Genomic DNA, 23,118 nt, shown 5'->3' with positions numbered 1-23,118 from the left:
TCCATAGCTGTTCCGAGATATATTGACATGCAACTTCCATTTTACATTACATGTTGTCATTTATTATTTATATATTGCTTTGCATGATTCTATACAGCTGATGTGAGGTTTACCCATGTTACGCTAGATCATTGCACATCCTGCTACACTGGCAGAGGCATACAGTTTCATACATCATGTTTTATTCATTATGAGTTATTTGTACCAAAAAGTGTGTTGTCATATTAGGATGTTGCCCCTAAAAGTGAAAAGAGCCATGGAGGCCATCAAAAAGAGAAAAAGAAAAAAAAGAAAAAAAAAGAAGAAAGAAAAAGAAAGATAAAAGAAAAAAGAGAATAAAGAAAAAGGGGGCAGCATTACTATCTTTTATCCACACTTGTGCTCATGTTTTAGCACCTGCAGTATTCATAGTCATCATTTGTGCTCATGTTTAGCACCTATACTTCATATGAGAGAGTTTTCATGTTTTACTAGTATAACTATGTGGGGAATTTACACTATAGAACTTGGGTTGTATATTCCAATGATGAGCCTCCTCAAAAGTTCTCTAGGTCTTCATGAGTAACCAAGTTGGATGCACCCCCACTAGTTCCATTGGAGAGCTTTCATACACATATAGCACTATGTGCATCCGTTGCGTGGCAATCACTACTCCTTGCATAGCTCCGATCATAAGACTTCCTCTTATCTAATGATCACTTATAGCTTTGTAAGACTTTCTTCCATTTGGCCTTCCAAACCCCCATTAACGTTCTTCATGCCATAACATCCAGGTGCTAATACCAAATGCTTGCGCTCACCGGTTGAGTAGACTTCGAAACAGTTGATTCATGACGTTCATGTTTATGTTTACTTGACTGAATCCTTCTTATGTTGTGAAAATTTACTTGATGCTTGGAATGAAAGATAGAACTTCTACGCTGAATACTTAACACATCTTTAATGAACTTTGTACGGTTTCATGTCTTTGAAGCAATAGTTCATGGAAACTTCTAGCTTGTTTAACTCTTGCATTATCATCTCTTATACTCCCTCCGTTCCTTTTTAATTGACTCGGATTTAGTACAAATTTGTACTAAATCCGAGTCAATTAAAAAAGAACGGAGGGAGTATCAATATAGACATTTGCTTTGAGTGATTTGATCTCAGTTCATATGCTTTACATCATTATTGCATCAAGATTATGTTGGTAGCATGTCACTTCAGAAATTATCTTTGTTATCGTTTACCTACTCGAGGATGAGTAGGAACTAAGCTTAGGGATGCTGATACGTCTCCAACGTATCTATAATTTCTGATGTTCCATGCTTGTTTTATGACAATATCTACATGTTTTGTTCACACTTTATGATGATTTTATGCGTTTTCCGGAACTAACCTATTGACGAGATGCCGAAGTGCCAGTTCCTGTTTTCTGCTATTTTTGGTTTTAGAAATCCTAGTAAGGAAATATTCTCGGAATTGGACGAAATCAACGCCCAGTATCTTATAATTCCACGAAGCTTCCAGAACACCGAAGAGGGGCCAGAGGAGAGGCACAGGACCACCATACAAGGTGGCGGCGTGGCCCAAGGGGGGGCGCGCCCCCCCTGTTGTCTGGCTGCCTCGTCAGCCCTCCGACTCCGACTCTTCGCCTATAAGAAGCTTCCTGACCTAAAAACTTCGGGGGAATAAGCCACGGTACGAGAAACCTTCCAGAGCCGCCGCCAACGCGAAGCCAAGATCTGGGGGATAGAAGTCTCTGTTCCGGCACGCCGCCGGGACGGGGAAGTGCCCCCGGAAGGCATCTCCATCGACACCACCGCCATCTTCATCACCGCTGCTGTCTCCCATGAGGAGGGAGCAGTTCTCCCTCGAGGCTAAGGGCTGTACCGGTAGCTATGTGGTTAATCTCTCTCTCATGTACTTCAATACAATGATCTCATGAGCTGCCTTACATGATTGAGATTCATATGAGCTTTGTATCACTATTCATCTATGTGCTACTCTAGTGATGTTATTAAAGTACTCTATTCCTCCTCCATGATGTAATGGTGACAGTGTGTGCATCATGTAGTACTTGGCGTAGTTTTGTAGATTATGAAGTTAACTATTACTATGATAGTATTGATGTGATCTATTCCTCCTTTCATAGCCTGATGGTGACAGTGTGCATGCTATGTTAGTACTCGGTATAATTGCGTTGGTCTATCATGCACTCTAAGGTTATTTAAATATGAACATCGAATGTTGTGGAGCTTGTTAACTCCGGCATTGAGGTGCTCTTGTAGCCCTACACAATTAATGGTGTTCATCATCCAACAAGAGAGTGTAGAGTGGTTTTATTATGTGATCAATGTTGAGAGTGTCCACTAGTGAAAGTATGATCCCTATGCCTTGTTTCCAAATACTGCAATCATCGCTTATTTCTTGTTTCTTTGCATCTTTACTTCCTGCAATATTACTACCATCAACTGCACGCCAGCAAGCTATTTTCTGGTGCCGTTACTACTGCTCATATTCATTCATACCACTTGTATTTCACTATCTCTTCGCCGAACTAGTGCACCTATACATCTGACAAGTGTATTAGGTGTGTTGGGGACACAAGAGACTTCTTGTATCGTGATTGCAGGGTTGCTTGAGAGGGATATCTTTGACCTCTTCCTCCCTGAGTTCGATAAACCTTGGGTGATCCACTTAAGGGAAAACTTGCTGCTGTTCTACAAACCTCTGCTCTTGGAGGCCCAACACTGTCTACAGGAATAGAAGCGTGCGTAGACATCAAGGTATCATGCAAAAATCTTAGTTTTTAATGGTATCTTCATCTTCCAAATAAACTTATTATTAAATACCGGCTGAATTTGGTTGTGAGCTTTACTAGCAGTAGGTGATCATGATATGATTACCACTGCTATTTTAATTTGAGAACAAAGAGTAGACAATAGATGCTTTGATTCTATCATGTTATGTCTACGGTTCTGATGGTTTCCATATGGGTGAAACTAGGTGTTCTGCATGTCTTTCTAGATGATCTGGTGCTAGTTTAGCTGAGTTCTCCTATGCTATTTACTGTTAACAACATAACATATTTTGTTGGCTGATATCTTTTCTCTGATTGCTAGTTTGAGTGAGAGTTTTATTTGGTTGAGCCAAATGATGATAAACCATGTTGATGGCTTGTGGTGGTGGTTTGGGTATGTACTGGATGAACTATGGCGATTTTTGATGAAATGCTGGTGGCTTTTGGTTGTCCTCGATGTGGCTGTCGATGCTCGAGTTGGTGTTGTGGTCATTTTCTTTCATAGCAAGGCAGTTGGTTGACAAACCTACCCTGGTGACCACCCCTGTGAATGTGTTGTGCGTGTGCGCTTAGCTACCCTGTGTGTGAGAAGTTTGGATGTGAGGGGCTGACTCACCGTGGATCAGCTCGACCTAATAATGATTATCATCAAGGTGAATTTGATTTGGAATGCCACTTGGCATTTCCATTTGTTTTTATTTTTATTTTTGCAGGTGATCAAGGCAATGGAAAAGAAAATGGATAGGATGAGAAGATAAAAAGAAGCAATGGTAGTAGCTAGGGTATTAGTTAGGTATTCATTTTTGCTAATGCAAAACTTTGTAATTTTACTTTTATTTATGTATTCATTTGTTGTAATATATCCAAAATTTTGTAAAGACAATGTAATGTGTTTGATTATTAATAAAGTTAAAAATTTCCTTATTTGGAAATATTATAACGATTATTCAATGTTTGAGTTTGAATTCTTCTTGGAATCTTGTTTAATATTCAAATTTGAATTCAAATGGTTTGTTTGAACACAAATGAAGGTAGTTATTTGAATTCTAGTGCTACTCCCTAAAGCAGTTCTATTTTGAATTCAAAGTGTTAGTTTGTACTCCCTCCGTCCCACGAAACATGTCGAAGGTTTATCATTTTGACAAACCTTCGACATGTTTCGTGGGATGGAGGGAGTATTTTAAATTAATTTTCCTTTCCTCTCAAACCCTAATCTCAAAGAGGTAATGTTGAAATCTATCGCACTCTCGTCACAGCTAGACCCTTGTTCATAGCGAGAGAGACATTGTTTTCCCTAGGTTTTATGCATTTAGGAGCGAAAAATTTCCCTATTTTGCGATTAAATGCACAATTCTTTTTCTAAACCTACCCCATGTTTGCCCTTAAACCTGAGATGTTATAGCGTGCACCTTTCCTTTGTTGGATGTGTCGTTTTTGGAGAAGCTAGACTTCTAGTAATCTCTTGGTGGTGTTTGTACTGCTATTACAAGAAAATGATCCATATAAATTGAGATGCAGAAACAATGCTTTCCATATAAATTGAGGATTGTTATTGCAAGATTGCCATTCATCAACCGGGCCACATTTCGATCCTCCCGTCCATACTGGGCCACATGGCTCCGGCCGCCGCCACCATCGTCTACCTCGGCGACGACCTCCTGCGGGAGGTCTTCCTCCTCCTCCCCACCCCCGCCGACCTCCTCTGCGCCGCGCTCGCCTGCAAGCCCTTCCTCCGCGCCGTCCGCAGCGCCGCCTTCCTCCGCCTCTTCCGCCGCCGCCACCCCTTCACCTGTCCGCCACTCCTCGGCTGCTTCCTCCACCGCTCCATGAGAGAGCGCATCCGCGAGAACCAGGTACCTCTCCTTCTCCCGGCCTCCCCCGCTACCGCTGCCGTCACGCGCCTCGTCGTCGAGGGCAGTGACTTCGCGCTCTCCTTCCTCCCCACGCGCTGCCGGCCGTACGCCGACCTGTGGAAGGTCCTGGACTGCCGCAACGGCCACCTCCTGCTTCGCAATCGGGTTTCCGGAGAGCTGGCCGTCGCCGACCCCTTGACCCGGCGCTGCGTTTCTCTACCCGCGCCCCCCGCCGAGCGCCCCGTAGGGTACGGCCTCGTCGCCGACGACGGCGACTCCTCGGTGTTCCAGGCGTTCTGCATTTCGCAAGAAGGCGACGACTCCTCCCGCCTGCGCGCCCTCGTCCTCTCCTCCGGCGACCTCCGCTGGGCGGACGTCGCTGGCATCGCGCTCGCGCACCAGTCCGATCTCGCCGACGACGCCCGGGCGATGCAAGCGAACCGATCGCTCTACTGGGGTCTCAAGGGCTGGGAGCGCATGGTGGAGCTCAACACGGCGACCATGGAGCTCTCCGTGCTGGAGCTCCCACCTTTCACGCAGCAGTTCAGCTTCGACGTCATTGAGAAGCATGGAGAGGACGGCGCCGCTCGGCTCTACCTTCTCACCATGCGGGGCTCCTGCGTCGAGGTTTGGGGCGGTTGGGAGGATGGCAGCAGCGGCGGTCTGACATGGACACTTGTGGAGAAGTCTGTGAGGTTCCAAAGGGCGATGGCGGCGATGATTGGTTCAGAGCATTTTTACCGGCAGGGGCTGGATGTCATTGGGGTCGTTGCCGGCGTCCTGTTCTTGCGCAATGGGGATCGTCTGCTCTCCATTGATCTGGAAACTATGAAGCTTTCGATGGTGTCGCATAAAGATCAATGCCCGTTGGCGCTGATTTTCCCTTACACGATAGTGTGGCCGCCTTCGTTCTTGAACCCCAGTGAAGAAAGTGCCTGATAATTAAGATGGTAACCCATGATGCTTTATACTGCAGAACTTTCTTCTTTCACTTCTTGGGTGAAATCTTCTGATAATATGCTGAACACCCTGAATTTGTGCAGAATTGTGAGGCTACACTTCAGTTCATGATGACGAGATTTTTTGACAGAGCTAACGAAAAGAAGAAATTCGATTGTCTATATGAATTCCTGGAGGATGATCGGAGCGCAACTAGTCCAGCTGTGCTTACATGTTTGAGCCTCGTATGACGCAGTTGTTCAGTCTTCAGTTCTTAGTTGGTGTTATGCTCAGTCAATCTGAAAGACCAGAAAGACAAGTGATATGAACTGGTTTTGTATCCGCCCAATTTCCTTTGTTATCTTCAACTCTTTCTCGATGTGTATGGTCACTCTGTTATTCAACTGCATACTCTGCTAAATGTAGCATTTAGCACGCTTTCCTGATTTCTTTACCCCTGTTCATCTATGTCTTAGCATTAGTTACTTAACCTGCAGTTGGTGTGATACAGTTCTGGTTGGCATGAACAATGGGTGCTGTTATTGTGTCAAAGGTTGGTAATAGTTTATCAGTTGATATTAGTGCCATTTTTATCTAACTATCTAAAGAAATTTTGAGGTTCACCACGGATGGAAATTGCAGCCTCAGGTTTTGGGGTTTTTTCTTCAGTTTATCTGGGTGAAAGGTTTTGAAGGGAAATAAACTCCGATTTTACAGAGACAGGGTATCCTTGTCTTTCAGTCATATTGTATATGGACTTGAAGAGGCCGACAACAGTAAGATGTCTGAAAGTCTGATGTTCATATGTACCCACCTATTCTAGTGTTAATAAATCTTGTTGTACAAAAACCCGGCTTCAAAGTTTTGTAGAATCCTCCGTCCGTGCGGTGCGGCGCTCGGTAATGAAGCTGCACATCTAATGGCAAAGGAAGGCTGCGACAATAAATTATGTAGGGTGTGGTTTGATGTAGCACCTGTGTGTGTCGAGAACCAGCTTGTAATGGATTCTCTCACAAATTAATATATTCACAGCGTTTGATCTCAAAAAAAAAAAAAAAATCTGGTTGTCTGCCCATGAATGGACTGGGCTGGCATAATTAATAAATTATGTAGGGTGTGGTTGCAATTCTGTGTATTTTTTTAAATTATGAATCCACCCAATGCAACCATATCTGCATTAGTTGTACTCAACACTTACCCTCATGACGAGGCCCCGAAGGCTTGAAGTTTTGACTGGCACCATGGCACACATCACATGTCATCCATTATTTCCAGTTAAGGATTAGAAGACTAGAGTACTTTGATCTCCAATCTGAATGCAGCAACAAATAATTGCAACTGAAACAAGCCCAAGAACGACCTCCATGGGAAAGAAGCATACATTGTAGTGCAAACACCTAGACTAGGAGTTGAGGAAGATCACATACCTACTCATGCAGAATTGTACTTGTCTACCCAAAACCCAAGTAAGCAGACATACAAAGCCATCAAACAGCTTCACATTGACAGACCGCGCTTGGTACCCTGTAAACAATGTCGTACTGAACTACACCAACGAAAATGATAGGCCATGTCTCTGTTTCTGTTTCTAGCAAAATGGAAATTGCACAGCATGTTAGACATTTATTTCAATGTGAATGCAGCAAGGAACAACGGCCACTGAAACAAGCTGAAGATTGAAGAACAATCCCCAAACGAAAATGAACAGTACAGTTCACAAATCCCAGAGTATAAGATAAACAAGAACATATTCATGAAGACCTTGGTACGCCCGAAACGAAGTCACTCATGAAAAGTCTCTCCCGTCTGTGGAAAGGTCTAAGCAATTCCTGTGCAGCTACTTGAAGCTCATCCATAATTCCAAAACAATTCCCACTGATGCCTTGGGCAAAGTTGCAAAGTTGCAAGTATACATTCCAGTGCAAAGTTGCAACTGGAACAAGCCCAAGAACAACCTCCATGGAAAACAAGTATACATTCCAGTGCAAAGTTGCAAACACCTAGACTAGGAGTTGAAGAAGATCACATACCTACTCATGCAGAATTTTACTTGTCTACACAAAACCCAAGTAAGCAGACCCCAGACATACGAAGCCATCAACAACAAACGGCTTCCCACTCACAGACCGCGCTTGGCTCCCTGCAAACAATGTGGTACTGAGCTACACCAAAGAAAATGATAGGATATATCTGTGTTCGGTTTCTAGCAAAATGGAAATTGCACAGCCTTGAAGACATTGATTTCAATGTGAATGAAGCAAGAAACAACTGGAACTGAAACAAACCGGAGAACAATCTCCAAACAACAATGTAGAGTACAGTTCAGAGTTCACAAAATGCAGAGTAGAAGATAAACAAGATCAGGGACCTGCATGAAGAAGAAAAAACTAGGAAATGGGTAACACACTACACAACTAGAAGGACATCAACTCTGAAGATCATATATGAGCTAAGCTGCGATTCCTGATGATAATATTTCCTCGTAAACTCAAAAAAAGATCACAATGATGATGGTGGTGGTGGTGTCGCTGTTGACAACTTTGTTGCCTCGTTGCCTTGCTGGTGACCTTTTCCAGCAGCCTTATCATCCAAGACATCCTTCAGCCCTTCCTGATATGTCTCCACATAGTTCTTCACCGCACTCGTGTAGGTCGACGCACGGGTCATGTATATGCGACGTAGCGCGGGCTTCAGGGTCTCTGCCCCGCCCCTCGCTGCCACCGCAAGATCCTCAAGCATGGTAGGCTCACTTGTAGTCTTCCCCTCCTCGGTGATGTTGGGGCCGGGTTCCTCTTTTGCCTTGTAATCATTTGGCCTGAGCTCAGGACCGATGTCCCTGACCCATGAAGCCGCATAGAGCCTAGTTGCCTCCTTGAGGATGCACCATTTCTCATTCAGTGAGAGCTTAGGACGCCTCTTGGTGCCCGGAGGGTCTGGCAGAGAAGACGGGAACGCAATCTCTCTGAGATCATACCGCACGTAATCATACAGCTTCCTGCAGACGCCTCTGAACTTCATCCTGACTGGTACTAGGACAGCCTCTTTATGTTGTTTCGACGATGGATTAACCTGCGTCATGGTAAAAGTAAAGTCAGAAGTGCCCTTCATATATTGCTTTCACGATTTTATTCCAAATTCCTAACACAAGGCGGGTTTAAAAAATGCAGGACGAATGTATGAAATGTATTCTTGGATTCAGAATGTACTTGTGAGCACGACAAGTGTGGTAACAAATCATTTATAGAGCTGAACATGCAAGGAGAACAAACTGCAAATACTCGAACCACCCAGAGCGCATATGGTCATCTCAGAAGCATTTAACCAAACACCTTGCCTGCAGACGGAAACTAGAATGCTGCTGCAGATCACGCTGCCTGCCACCTCTCTGTGGCTCGCCGTCGGACTTCAGCCGCTCCGGGAAATAGGGGCGGATACGTGGTATCGTAAGCAGGGGAGGCACGACAACCGGCGGCTGACTGCCCGAGTTCCGTGTCTTCGTTGGGATATTTTGTACAGCCCAGTTGACACCACGGGAGATGAGAAGTGTATCAAACTGATAGGGCGCGATTGGTAGTCTGTGAGCCCCCGGTTCGCATCACCCAGAAGAAATAGGCGTGTTTGGTTGCCTGGAAGTCCCCTGCGTTTTGGTCTAACCGATTCTCAAATCCTCCATGGGATAGACCTGGAGGTACGTTCGAATCGGCAGTTTCCAACGGACCTGTACCGTTATCGTGCGATTCTGCACGCCCTCGTGCAACGATTGCACGCGTGGAGAACCACGGGAGACACCGTGTTGTCGTGGCCCTCGCTCCCCACTTCGAGTCACCGGTTGCCTCCTTCTCTCTCTCCATTCACTTCTCTCACTGACAGTCACTGCCCCGTCGCATCAACCGCCGCCCATGGCTTCCTCGCCTCCTCCGCCTCCTTCCGCTATGGTGCCGATGGATCGTGTCGTCCGGCCGACGGTCACGCGGTCGAATGAGGCACTCCTGCGCATCGTCCGAGTACGAGGCTGGCGGCCTCGATTCGGCGGCGTAGATCGATGCCGCGCGCGTACCCGTGCTGTATTGGTCGTCGCCGTTCGCGAGTACGAGGTTGGCCGGTGTCGCAACTGGCAGCCATCGCCGCTCTTCAAGCCGCCGGGATTCCACCGGCGGACCCCTCGACTCCGGGGTTTTTTGACCCCTGCCCCCTAGGGTTTTCGTCGGCAAGGGAGGCGGCAATGGCGACAGGTGCACGGGGCTCCAGCAGGAAGATGGAGCCCCCGCCGGGGTTCACGTCGACCCCGATGCACCCGCCGATGCCATGGGGCATGCCGCGGACGCCTGCTCCGAATGGCGCGCCGCACTTCGCGCCGCCGCCGTTTAGCCGATCACGTGCTCGTCGGCAGCCGACAGCTCCATCGGCTCCTCGCTTCCCGACCGCGGCTACGACGACGTACCAGACGACAGGTGCTCCTGCTCCGCCTTCACCTCCACCTGGATGTGGGGTGCGATGTCCTCAAGGACATGCCGGCGCCGGTGCGCGGCCTCCTCCTCAGTCAGGACCGCTGTCACACCACCCCATCGTAAGCACTTCAATCCCTCTCTTCCTGATAGATGATAATGTGGATGTGTTCGATGATATTGTAGCAGCTCCGACTGATGTGCATGTAGATAGTATTCATGTCAGTGTGCACTGCATGTGAAGTGATGTCATGGACATGACAATGCCAAGTCCATGATGGAGCTTGAGCCAAACTCAAGCTCCATCATGTCCATGACATGCAACAGAGCTTCACATTGGCAAGCTCCATCATGGACTTGACATTGCCAAGTCCATGCCATTGCTTGACATTGGCAATGCCAAACATGATGGACTTGACATTGGCAAGTCCATGGCAGTGCTTCACATTGGCATGGACTTCATCCTTGTCCGTCTCTGGTGCTCACAATGCAAGTATAGCTAAGTCTTTGCATTCTTATTGCATCTGCAGAACTGAACTTTCCTGGAAACCTTTTCGGACGGGCTTATACTGGACGCAAGGGACATTATCGTGCGGGTGCAGCTTCGTGACCCCAATATAGGGTTCATTGAAGCCCACCGGCAGATCACCGCACCAAGGCTTCACGTCGGCCGTCCTGCAGACCTGGGGCACGTTGCCAGAGTGCGGGTGCCGGCGTTCTTCATGCAGCTGGAGAGTCAGTACCTCATTGCCGTCGCCGTGCGCCCGTGCCGCCCTACTTGGAGCAGCACCTGATTAGCAAGTAAGCTGAAGAACAATGGCCCGCCGGTGAAGGTGTGGTTGTACATGGGCGAGCTGTCGTCAAGGTGCAACTCTAGTGGAGGGCCGAGCGCGTCGACTTCATCAAGGAATGGAGCGAGTTCGCCCGCAGGCTTGCCCTCCGCGTCGACGACACAATCGTCTTCACCTCTATGGACGATGGCTTCAAGATCGACGTCTTCAGGAAGGAGAACAGGAGGTATCGCGCAGACCCTTATGCTGATGCTCATCGTTAAGGTGCACTGCCGTCAGTACTTATGCTGGCCTCTATAGGATGCTGTTAAACGCTGCTTTTGTGCATATGTCTGCTAGAGATGCTCGTACAGGATTTGGCTAATCTCGCCCCTTTTTTTTTTGGCCAAACCCGCATAAATATTGTTATTATACGGATTTGGCTCGTACAGATCTGCTAGAGATGCTCTAATCATGCAAGTGTTGAGGTATGCGTTTGTTTCCGACTGCAAGTTATCGCCGTGTGTTGGCTAGTTCGGCTAGTTTACCGTGTCAAGTTCTGTACGAATCCTATTCCGAGTTGTGTTAGAGCTGCTGCTGCAGACGTGTATATATACACCTGAAGGGCTTCAGCTAGAAACCGAAAGTTTCAGCGTTTGATCGTGTGGGCGAAATAACACAGGATGATGAGGACGGCGTCGACGTGCTACCCAAGCGCTGTGCGGGGCACACACACGTTCAAGATCACCGGCTACAACCTTCACAGGAGCCTCGGCGCCGGCAAGGGCAAGCCCCTGCAGTCCGCCACCTTCGATGTCGGTGGCTACCTCTGGCGCATCAAGTACATCCCCGAGTGGATGTTTGAGGAGGAGGACAGTACAGATCTTGCATTCATTTTGCTTCACCTTGTGACCGATGATGCCGAGGTGAGGGCGTTGGTGGAGTTCAGGTTGCTCGACCCGGCCAACAAGCTGCCACCGTCAGTAGTGCTCTCCAAGAAGAGGTTGTCTGTGTTCAAGCGTGGGCCTGCCCTTGGCACCTTGTTACAACCATCGACGTACCTGCGAGATGACAGCCTTGTGATTGAGTGCGACATCACAGTTCTGAAAGAATCCATGGTGACTGCGGCTACCTTCGACATCTCAGTGCCTCCCTCAGATTTGGCAGAGTATTTCAAAGAGTTGCTCGAGAAGGAGGAGGACGCAGATGTCGTCTTCAAGGTTAAAGATGAGGTTTTCCCCGCGCATAAGATTGTCATTGCAGCAAGATCACCTGTCTTCAAAGCGGAGCTCTTTGGGCCGATGAGCGACATGACAAGGCGGAACATAACAATTGAAGACATGCAGCCTGCTGTTTTCAAGGCGTTGCTGTATTTCATCTACACAGATTCGTTGCCTTCCATGGAAAACCTTGAGGGAGATGATGGTAAAGAAATGGTTAAGCACTTGCTCGTTGCTGCAGATAGGTATGCCATGGAAAGGATGAAGGTGATGTGTGAGAGCAACCTTTGCAAAAGTCTCGATGTTGAGAATGTCACCGGTACATTAGCTCTAGCTGACCAGCATCACTGCAGCGAACTCAAAAATGCTTGCCTTGAATTTATCGCTTCTCCAGGTAGAATGGATGACGTGATGGCAAGCCAAGGGTATGCTCACCTCAAAAGATCTTGTCCTGCTGTGGTAATAGATGTCTTCGAGAGGGCAAAAAAGTCCCGCGGAATTTAGCATGCTCATCCTTTGTTAGCTTGAAGTTGGCTTCTCAGTTATTAGTTCTAGTGATCTTTTGGAGAAGGATGGGCTTTTCTACACTACTTAAAAAGGAGGAACATGTTCCCTATTCTGCCACTACAACCACCCTTTCGTCGTCTGGTTTCGTTGGACTCGTTCGCCGCGCGCTGGCGCACATGGGCCAAAGCCCAATGAAATCCACCTGCTCCTTTTGCTCGCTCAGCCGTCTATGCTTGGTCCCCGAGCGAACCCAAACCCTATCTCCCCCATGATTCCTATCTCCACTGCGCCCTGGATCCCCAACACCACCACATCCCCTCTCTGTGCCCCTTCACCGTCGCCGCCCCTGCCAGGGATGGAGCTGGACGGGACGGCCGCGATGGCAGGCCACTGCATGTTCCTCCAACATTCCTTCTTCCTCCATTTTTCCCTCGCGATCCAGGCCGTGCGCATCTCTCTTCTTCTTGATCTATTCTTCTGCTAAACACCATCATACCACTCACAAATTTGTCGACGGGGATGTTCCAGTAGTGGGTTGGACTTGTTCTCTAAATCCAGGTGCCGCCTCCCTTCCTCTGCAGATAGTTTCAAATGCAACCTCCACCTCTTCAATTCCTCAACAGCGGATCGAGCGGTGGACGGCAGAGGTGCCGCACCTCGCCAGATCCGGCAACCCAAGTTGACGTTGGCAAGTAAAGGAGGGGGCCTAAGGACGAATGGACCTTAGGACGAGCAGGGCCGCCTCATCTTGCCGTCTTCTTCAACTCCCGCGGCCGGCCGGCCTCGTGCCAGTTTCGTGTGGGCGCATGCCTTCTTATAGCGAACAACCATATGGCGGAACGAGTACAGAAAAGTGCATAGCCCCTCCAAGGAATACGACAATAGTGCGTTTGATTGCCGGATTGATGCTCCTGTTTGAAGATTGCTTTATGAGTACGACAATAGTACAGAATAGTGTATTGACAAAAAATATCTGGAAATCTTATACAGTAAGTTTCCTTTGGTCTGCAATTAGTAGTATGAAGATTGCTTGCTTTGTTTGATTGCCTGATTGATGCTCCTGTTTGTCATTTTTGGTTTTATTTTTAGAACCATTTGTATCACTTAATTATTCTTTGTTTCCTACCTCGTTGTACTCATAAAGCTTGCTGCTATCGTACTTAGGATTGTCATGAACCTTATGCAGTAGTGATTGTCTAATGTCCTTGTAGGTGAGAAGATAGATAGTGAAGTTAGAGGATGAGAACTCCAGATCTTATACCGTTTTGACTAAACAGGAGAGCAGTAAGTACACATATTAACTGGTGCATAAATTCTAGATAAATTCGTTCGTACGCGTAAGAAAAAAATCTTTTCTGAACATTAGTTCTTTTTCTCCTTTATTCATTAGATGGAGAAATGATACTACCTGATATTTTTGTTTCTATGTAACCAATGTTACTTTTCAAAATATTAGACTGTTTGAAACTTGGTCTCTTCTTTCACGAGGAAATGCATTCATCAGATGGGATCAAACTTTTCTTATCAAAATTAATCATCATGTCCTGATGCTCATTTTGTTGATTGTTGTAGATGGAAGTTACATAGTAATATGCTCATTTACACTGTACTGATTAAAAGATGTAGAAATAACTTGTGTTTTATCAAACATACTTCAATATTAACATGGGCATATTTCGCTAACTTGTGTTTTATAGAAATAACTAGCTTAGTATATCGCGTGGGCATATTTCCGTATTTGATCTTGCTCAATTGTATGATTTCAGAAATGTTAATGTTCACGCTGCACATAGTATTGACTCTACAAGACTTTTAAAATTATGCCTAGAAGATCTGTTGTTTTCTTGCAAACATATTTAATCTTTTTGCCACGAGGAGATGTGGTGCTGCCAATGCTGTCAGTCACCAAGTTCAGGGTGACGGAGTTGGTGCGAAGAGACCTGCGGTAGAAGCACGACCGTGCAAACCAGATCCGCACGGAGATTTCCGAGACATACACGCAGACACTTCTCAAGGTAACCTCAGATTTATTGCCATGAAAGTTCTTGTCTTACTGGTCTGTTCTTCTACTGAAGAAGTTATTGGTTATGGTTTTTGAATGTGCAGTTTCGGCAGGCAAGAGTGCGAAAAACAATCTACCAGCACATGTTCCTGAGAAAGTTCTTGCTGGAGTACCTGCTCGATTGTTCGGAGATATTGTCAGAGCACTAGGCCCTTGAGGTCCCTATGGAGCAACGTCAAGGACCTGATGGAGTCGGACAAGAACTTGAGGGTAGCGGACTTAATCATACTTTGTCTTTAAATTAAGGAATAATTATATTTAGTATTTAATATATTTTCTGCAGGTCAACTTTGTTGTGGGGAGTTCGTTTTTAGCTATGCTACAGCGTGCTATAATTCACTTGGATAAATGTGCATTCATAATATGTAACTGAATTTGGATAAAGATACCCTGTAACTAATTCTTTCCCATGGTTTAGACAAAGATATCCTGACGGGTGGAAATTGGAACTGTAAGTGGTGGCAGAGGTAAGGGCAAATAATATTGCCGACCAACAAAAACTAATCCACATGAGAATCATGAGTACTCGATCAGAAAATGCAATATTTGTTTGTACTAACGTTTATTCTCGCCATGTACACAATCAATGTGCATCAGATGGCATCTGAAAAGTCAGGAAAACACTGATACCGATAGAGAAGTTCAGAAATGGCAAATGATAAGGAATCTGAATGGAAGGTCGCGTTAGTGAGATATGAAGGACTATGTTGACTGTTTAGTATATGATGTCATTGGCATTGCAGCTTCTTTGTGCCACTGGGTTCTTGGTTATACTGTCTTATATGGAATCGCTGCTCTAAAAGCTTAACATGTCTTATTGAGGGCTTATATTTTGGCATCCAATATGTTTATAAAAATGTATTAATTTCTTTAATATGCTGACAAATGTAAACTGCAATGATACAATGTTGAAAACTGGTACTCAATTTAATTTGAAGAAGCGTTGAGGACTTGTACCAAATATTAATATAGAGATTTCATCTTATGATTACCAAGAATTGGAAGAACTAAACATAAGTTTCAAAGTTCTAATTTTACGCAGTATGAACTTACCTAAGTTGCTTGGGTTCGCTCCAACCTGCTCGAGCGGGGCGTTCTAGGAGCTCACTTCCATTCATCGGCGAGACTGCCAGAAGGAGGAGGCCAGCGTTATGTAGGGGTGTAGCCATTGAACGCATCGTGGCCATGCTTGTGGACTTGGTGGAGACAACATGTGCTACAGCTTCTGGTGTCAAGTGTTGTGCCACTAGCCTATATCTAGCCTCCGACATCCAGAATCGATGACAAGTGGTGGAGAAGAACAATGCGTGCCACTAGGGCGAGGTAATCAGGGCCTCGAGGTACCAGCGGCAACTGCGGGGAGATGGCGCTCGTAGAGGCGATCGACTGAGAGGTAAGGGAGTGTACAACCGGATTGCTGATGGTGGGGATTTTTACAGGGAAAGGGCGCATATAGAGGCAAGCGGTGGAGGGCCAGGAGAGTGGGTGGCCCGATCGAGATGGTCGGTACTGTGTGGCAAGCGGTAGAGAGGCAGGGGAGTGGAAGTCCCGATAACCGACGGTGGGGACTATTGCTTGGATATGGTGCTCGTATATGCAATCGGCAAAGAGGAAGGAGAGTGGGTGGCCCGATCGTTGACGGTGTGGACTGAGAAGGCAGGGGAATGATGCTTGGCCAGTGAGACATAGAGGAAAGTACATAGTGGGGAGGCTGGTGATTTTAGCCATGTCTCGATTCAGGTGTGAGTTGTTTTTCTTTTTTCTTTCTCGTGCTGCCATCGATTAAAGGAAATATTCTTGTTAAACTTTAGAAAGAAAGTTATGTTACGAGTATACTAAGACTTTGAACATCCTCGTGACTATTTTAGAATTAGGGTCAACAAAACATTTCTTATTATTGATTATGCTTACGTATTGAAATTGTTCATAATTATCTTCTCCAAAGATGGATAAAATGATGGGTAGTTCCTAGACTGAACAAGAGAGAATGAGACACATGATAGAGTGAAAAAGGTTAAAAACAGATAGAAATAGAGCATGCTGGTCTTTGGACGATTATATGAGAGAGAGAGGGAATGTGTAGGGTATTTAAAAATCAACTATCTTCATGTCTTGTTTTCCCGTGGCAACGCACGGGCATTTTAACTATATATATATATATATAATAATAAAGGGAGAATCGTTTCCGTGGTTTCGTCCGTCTGGTCCGTCGCAAGAGATTTTCGTACGTCCTATCTGTCCGACCTATACACGATTTCTTCCGTCTTCTGGTCTGGTTGTTCGTCCAAAAGAAACCAGGTGTCTCACATATGCACGGCACGACTCCTTCCAGTCTGGTTCTCTGTCCGTATACGAGAGAAAGGGAAAGGCTAGAGTCCTGGTTTGAGCTTCTGCATCTATATAAGTCAAGACACAGCGAAGCCCACGCGGTCACGATCAAGGTCCATGTGCTGGAGCGAACAAGGCGTGGGTGAAGGGCATCGCCGGGTGTTTGTTTTTCGTTGGCGGCGCTTGCTTCCTATGGTATTCTGCCGCCCCTGAATCGCTGACATTGGAGAACGTGATCAGGGCTTAGGACGGCTAGGTCGTCGACGAGATGGCGATCCAGCGCCGAGCTTGACGAGCGCTCCGTTTCACGATCGTCCGCAACACTGAAGACTACGGCATGCACGACCAGCGCGGCGACACCTACCGGTCCGTGTTCAAGAAATCTACACAATAGCTGCTCTAACCCACGACCATCAATCGAATAACCAGCGCTAGCTTGTGAAGGGAGTCACGGCGGGCGCCGACGTGCCGTCAGGTTAGTTCGGTGCACGGCACCGTCACAATGCTGTCGCTACCTGTACTGACGACCGATGTGATGTTCCGGTGTGTACCCATGCTGGGAACGGTGTCCTGCAACATCATGCTATCAGGATACGAAGACGGAGGGTTGAGCGTGAAGGCGCTGCAGTTTTTCTACGATATGGCTTTGATGAGGATTGTTGTTGATCGATATGACACTGTTGCTCTCCTCGATTGCCGCTGAGTCCGAACTGAAGAACCAGCCTCCTAAGATAGTCCTGATGTGGGGTTTGGTCTAGCGAGACATAGGCGCTCCGGAGTTTGTGCTGGCTACTTAAGATAGATGGTGAGCTCAGTCACACACATTGTTGCGTGGATGAGGCAACAAAACCTGGAGATGGGACATGGTTATTAGCCATGACCGAATATATCACGGGAGTTCCATATATTCGAGTAGGAGAGTTTATGACTGAATTAAGGCCGGAGCAAAGTCCATCTCAACCAATCATTCTATAAGCTGGAGAGCATTAATAAAAATAAGAAGATATGTACAGAGATATGTTCCAGGTTTGATTCTCTGCGAAGTTCTTTGATTATATTCATTTGAGAAAGGTCAGGCCAAGACGTTTGATTCTCTCACACAGTTCATTGATTATTTTCATTTAGAAAGGTGAGGCCAAGGCGTGTTGGATGAGTGGAGTGCTCCTGGAGGAAAAAAGTACTAAAAGCGCAGCTTGCTTTTGGATTGATGGTCGGTTCAAACACACTGTCCTAGCTAGAAGTAGTGCCTCTTTTGGCTCGAGTGGTCTTGAGCAAGTTCAGAGAGTTTCTGTGTATATTAGCGAGTACATTGCTGAATTCAGTTGAAGAGACTCAAGTTTTTGGATATCAGATCTGATGTGCATTGCCTGAAGGTAAATTTTGATGCCTCTGTGCTGAACCACAGAGTATAGTGGTGTACATCATGGATAGTGTTATCTTGCAAACTGGTCAATCCATGCATCCGCAAAGCTTCATATCTCTTACGAGAGAGCACGTGCTAGACTCACATTTAAATTCGTTGGTTCAGATTAGACTGGGTTTTAAATTTTATTTTAGAACCAAATTTATATTACAGTTTCCATGAGAGAGTTTGCTTGATCCATGAGATGGGCGGCTAACATTGGTGCTTTCTTCATTTCACTTTCATGTTAACTTCATAATGTTTTAACAACGTGTCTCCCGTTGCAACGCACGGGCAATTTTCCTAGTTTTTTAATAAGATGAGACCCGTCTTGCTATGTCTAGTATGTTATGAGGACTCATATTATTTATGAAACATTAGCAAACATCAAAATTATGATAGAAAGTTATTGATCACCATAATTAGTGCAGTATTTTGAGGTTACCATCGTTCCAACTATACTTTGAAGTAGATTAGCACATCGCATCGTATACAGCAAGCCTAATCCATAGGTTTAGTGTCTGATACTATCAGTTGTTCCTAGAAGCAGGTTAGCAAATTGACCAATTCGACATGTGCCTCCAAAGTGTATGCACTTAATTTAATTTTCCTGAGCTGCTGGCCTTGCAAATATTTAGGTTAACGATTAGGCTTGCTATTAGTTACTCGCACCTACTTAGTTGTTTGGTTTAAACTCGATACAATTGAACCAGTCTTTCTTGCTACTACATGGAGGCATTGTTTTGAGAGCGGGGACTATCTTCAGGGTGAAAACATAAGATCTTTGATCGGGCGACGACGGTGTTAGAGCACCGTTTCCTTCTTGGAGACGTCGTTTTTGGATAGTCTGTTTTTCAGGTGTTGTTTTGGCAGTGGATGTATTGCTGTTGTTAAGCCCGAGATACTGTAGCGGGGTTTTTCTTTCTTAGTTTTCTTTTCGTTTTTTGGTTGTGTGCATCCGTAGTGCCATTAGGGTGGTGCGTTGTTGCAGAGGCTGGGTGTAATTGGTATCTTTTGATATTAATATATTCCCTTTATCGAAAACATAGTTGTTTGGTTTAAATAATTAACTAGAGATGATTTTTCAGGATAATTTCCTGCGCATTTAAATTTGAATGAACCTAAAAACATATAAGGTTAACGATTGTGGTAAAAACTTACAATTCATTTATGTAGTCCAATGCATGCCAGAGCTACAGACAGTAACGGGACTACATATGCAGCCACCTAATCCGAAAACAGATATTTAACTTGCCGTGATGTCTATGCTAGGTAAGAAAAGAAGATTCCCGAACTTATTGTCTATCAAATATCAGGAACAAAAATGTATTAATGGACAGTTTAATAAAAATAATTAAAAATACACTAGGTTTATGTTCATGCATGAGTGAAGTAGCGAATAGAGAAGTAGTGTTGCATTACCCAGGTCTAAAGGCAGACATGTCATTGAGTGAATTATGATTGTTCTATACCCCTTAAAAAAGTTGTCTTTGTCCTTAACAGAAAGAACTATGTTCTCTAGGTCTGTTTAGCGGCATAATGTTTGACAGAAATCAGGTTTCTTTGCCCTTTATGTATATGCAGAAATGTCAATGCACAATACCGTATCATCGCGAAAAAGAGTACCACTTCAAATAAAATATAACAAACAAAACAAGAGAATGATGCTTCCAAATGAAGAAGAAAAAGTGTGACATAACAAACATAAGAGTAATATTTACTTAATTAATAGCAATGTATAACAAGTTGCATGCTAAAGTATTGCTTGAAATAACTTGAAAGAAAAGGAGTTCCAAATATAAATAAAGTATTTTCTCAAATTTTCCCCACAGGAGGAGCTGACAAAGTGACTAAAGTAATCCCTTCGGCTAACTAAAACAGCACGCAACAGATAGGAAGACCAAACTGAAGTAGAGGAGGTAAGACATATCCAAGCCAATTTCAGGAAACAAGAATATTTGGCATATTCCCAACAACTGATTTTGATGAAGTATTGCCGTGTTGATCAAATGGTTGACTGAAAATAAATTTGCAGGAGGCGTTACTATACTTTTAATTTTGAATGGCAACAAACATCAGGTTACAGCTTATGTTAAAATTCTTCTAAGGTTTGCAAATTGCAATGCATGCCAGCATACAGGTAGCGACAATGCTACATACACACCATCTCTTTGTAGTACATAAATAATAGAAATACTGAACTTGCTCTGAATTTAAAGGTACAGAATCAACATAAATTGATCAAATCATCAATTACTATAAATAAGAGAAGAAGTCAGTATGGACACTTAGAATACTAGGTAATGGACGTGATTCTGCAAGTTATAATATGGTCAATCAGAATTCAGGTAGAAAAATATGTTCATGGACTGCTTAATCATAACAAACAATAACAGAAAGACCAACAGGGGTGCATGAGAGGTAATAACGAATTGTGAAGTTGTGTGATGCCCCAAATATCATGGAGTGAATTATGCAGTTTTCCACCCCTAACAGAATTGTCTTCTCTAACACATTTCAGCTAAATACGGATTCAGTGAAAACCAAGCTGATATGTTTACCCTCGCTGTATATGCAGCAATATATAATGGTCAATCCACAACATTACATCCATCACGGCCAGAGTAGTCATTCAAATAAGAAAAGAGAGTAGTCCTTCCAAATACAGAAAAAATAGAGCAAGGTAACTATTTAACATGAATGGATCACAAGTTGCATACTAAAGACACTTGCTTGAAAATTAAAATAAATGGAAATAGAAGTAGTTCCAAATACTGATATCATATTATCTCAAATTTACCCCACATGAAGAGCTTACAAAGTGACCTTACAAGATCTCTATGGCTAACCAGCATTGTTCAAAGCCACAAAATAGCACAAATCCAAACACAAACAGGTAGGAAGACCAAACTGAAGTAAACATAATAGAGCTAGGAGCATAGGACATTTCCAAGCCAGTTCCACAGATCAGGAAGATCAGCCACATGCCCAACAACTGATTTTGATCAAGTACTGCTGCGCTCAGTCCATGAAGCTGCAGTGGCTGTTAGTGACCCTCGGCCAACCATTCTGCAAAACAGGGAACATAGAGTGCACCATCCACGAATTCAGTTCTAGATGTGCTTATAGCACTGACTTTCTGATTATCCATATCGTATGACAGTGTCATGTTCTCGCTGTCGGTAAGGAAAACCATATTGCAATCTGGGTGAATCGCAAATAGCGTATAGGAGTGATCATCTTCATCAAGCTGCCTCCCGAATATTTCTGAAACGTTAGCAGTGTGCTTTAGGGTCCACTTCCCAGTAGCATAGTCCTGAAGAACCCATACACAGAGTTTGCAATCATTATCATTATCTATCTGCCACGCATACAAGCACCCCTGAGACTGCCCAATCGAAGTATAGTTATGCTTATCTGGCCTGTCGTCTGGCATATCAAATTCCCCCCAAACCTTTCCCTCCATGTCCACTGTGACTATTGTACCATAATGGGTACCAAAATGCATAGTGCCATTCAGTAAAGCACACTCTGGTTTACCAATCAGAACATTTTTGTAGCCCCACTCATTCTCCACGGAAGTCCATCGCCGAGTGTCAGAGGAGAAGATGGCCACTTGTGCAAACTCGCCGAAAGAATTGCTCAGAGGGGCAAACACAGCAAAGCGGGACGGATTGGCCGCGTCGAAAGCCAAGAAGAAGTCATCTATATCATCGTAAATCACAGGAACACCATCCACTGGGTCCGGTAACACGATGAGAGTTAGCACACTCCACTGCCCAGTCGCAGGATTGCACACAGCATATCCGTATTTCTTCTTGTTTCGCCCTTTATAGGATTCCCAGTATTTGCAGAGGAGAAGGCCCCCGCAGCTTTGTTCGACCTCGACGCGTTCGTACTTCCCGCCCAGGAAAGGGAGAGAAGGGTCAACCATTGGTGCGCCTTTCCCGGACAGATTGCGGAAGCTGAGGCCGCATTTGCTCTTGTTGAAGAAGAACCCGGATAGGGTCTGCGGGCACCTCTTGCGGAGTTTGGGGTCGGAGCAGAGGGCAAGCCACGGCTTGGACACGCATTTGAAGCGGCAGAGCGACCTGTAGGGCACCCGAGACAGGATGTCGACGAGCGGCCCCTCGGGAAGGCTCCCCAATGGCTGCTGCTCCTGCTCGTCCTCCTGCTTCTGCTTCTTCTTCATCTGCAGAACCGGAGAAACGGTTCGTTTCAGTTCACCTTTGTTGGATTCCAGATCGGAGGAAGGAAGACGAGGGGAACAAACCTCGAGCGAAACGTCGGTGGCGGAGAACGGCGGCGGCGGCGGTGGATGGGGCGGGGCGTCCTCGGCGCGGCCAAGGCGGCCGGTCGCCGGCGGATGGCCCGGCACCGTGCAGCCATTGTCGCCTCCTCCTCCTCCTGGCGGCATCGCTTCCTCGGGCTCCCGGATCAGTGCGTCGTGGCCCTTGTTCGACCTTCGCCGCCGCTGCTGCCCCCGAAAGTCTAGGGTTTTTTACTTCTAGGAGAATGGAGCGGCGGCTTTAGCTGTCTAGATTCCCGATGGAAGTGGAATGGACGCCTCCTCGAATTTGTGTAGAAGATAAGGAAAATAAGCGCAATTCTGTCAATTACTTCCGTAGAAACAAATGTTTTCCTCCACAAACAAATGGAGTACGTAAGTATTTTTAGATTTTATTATCCTTAGTCAATATTTTATTAAAAGTTTAACCAACTTCATTAGAAAAAATAACAATACTTAAATGTATAACATCAAATCGAAATCACTATATCCATCTTCGAGTAGCATGTAAGTAGGATGCTG

The 23,118-nt window shown here is 45.3% G+C and overlaps 4 protein-coding genes and 1 long non-coding RNA gene across 5 annotated transcripts; 3 read left to right on the top strand and 2 right to left on the bottom strand.

Annotated features, from left to right (window-relative positions):
* The first annotated feature begins 4,340 nt into the window (after positions 1-4,340).
* On the top strand, positions 4,341-6,150 carry LOC127347830 (uncharacterized). The gene is made up of 2 exons (XM_051373981.2): positions 4,341-5,585; positions 5,679-6,150. Exon 1 carries the CDS (start codon positions 4,396-4,398, stop codon positions 5,572-5,574), a length of 1,179 nt encoding a protein of 392 aa, XP_051229941.1. The 5' UTR covers positions 4,341-4,395; the 3' UTR covers positions 5,575-5,585; positions 5,679-6,150.
* Positions 6,151-7,815: 1,665 nt separating this feature from the next.
* Positions 7,816-11,067, bottom strand: LOC127347820 (uncharacterized). Its single transcript, XM_071821425.1, has 6 exons — positions 10,835-11,067; positions 10,570-10,793; positions 10,355-10,494; positions 10,016-10,214; positions 8,909-9,165; positions 7,816-8,643 (listed from the first exon to the last, which is right to left on the bottom strand). The coding sequence occupies exons 1-6, from the start codon at positions 11,065-11,067 to the stop codon at positions 8,074-8,076; spliced, it is 1,623 nt and encodes a 540-aa protein (XP_071677526.1). The 3' UTR covers positions 7,816-8,073.
* Positions 11,068-11,475: 408 nt separating this feature from the next.
* LOC127347805 (BTB/POZ and MATH domain-containing protein 2-like) lies at positions 11,476-12,585 on the top strand. The gene has a single exon (XM_051373956.1). The coding sequence runs from the start codon at positions 11,476-11,478 to the stop codon at positions 12,511-12,513; it is 1,038 nt and encodes a 345-aa protein (XP_051229916.1). The 3' UTR covers positions 12,514-12,585.
* A 163-nt stretch (positions 12,586-12,748) lies between these two features.
* On the top strand, positions 12,749-15,021 carry LOC127347811 (uncharacterized). Its single transcript, XR_007879650.2, has 3 exons — positions 12,749-14,531; positions 14,623-14,788; positions 14,862-15,021. It is a non-coding gene; the product is annotated as an uncharacterized lncRNA (long non-coding RNA).
* Positions 15,022-21,027: 6,006 nt separating this feature from the next.
* LOC127347796 (F-box protein At5g49610) lies at positions 21,028-22,870 on the bottom strand. The gene is made up of 2 exons (XM_051373949.2): positions 22,582-22,870; positions 21,028-22,500 (listed from the first exon to the last, which is right to left on the bottom strand). Exons 1-2 carry the CDS (start codon positions 22,723-22,725, stop codon positions 21,355-21,357), a joined length of 1,290 nt encoding a protein of 429 aa, XP_051229909.1. The 5' UTR covers positions 22,726-22,870; the 3' UTR covers positions 21,028-21,354.
* Positions 22,871-23,118: the final 248 nt, after the last annotated feature.

The sequence above is a fragment of the Lolium perenne genome, chromosome 1, assembly GCF_019359855.2.
Source record: "Lolium perenne isolate Kyuss_39 chromosome 1, Kyuss_2.0, whole genome shotgun sequence".
NCBI classification, from domain to species: domain Eukaryota; kingdom Viridiplantae; phylum Streptophyta; class Magnoliopsida; order Poales; family Poaceae; genus Lolium; species Lolium perenne.
This window is presented reverse-complemented; position numbering and strand designations above follow the sequence as displayed.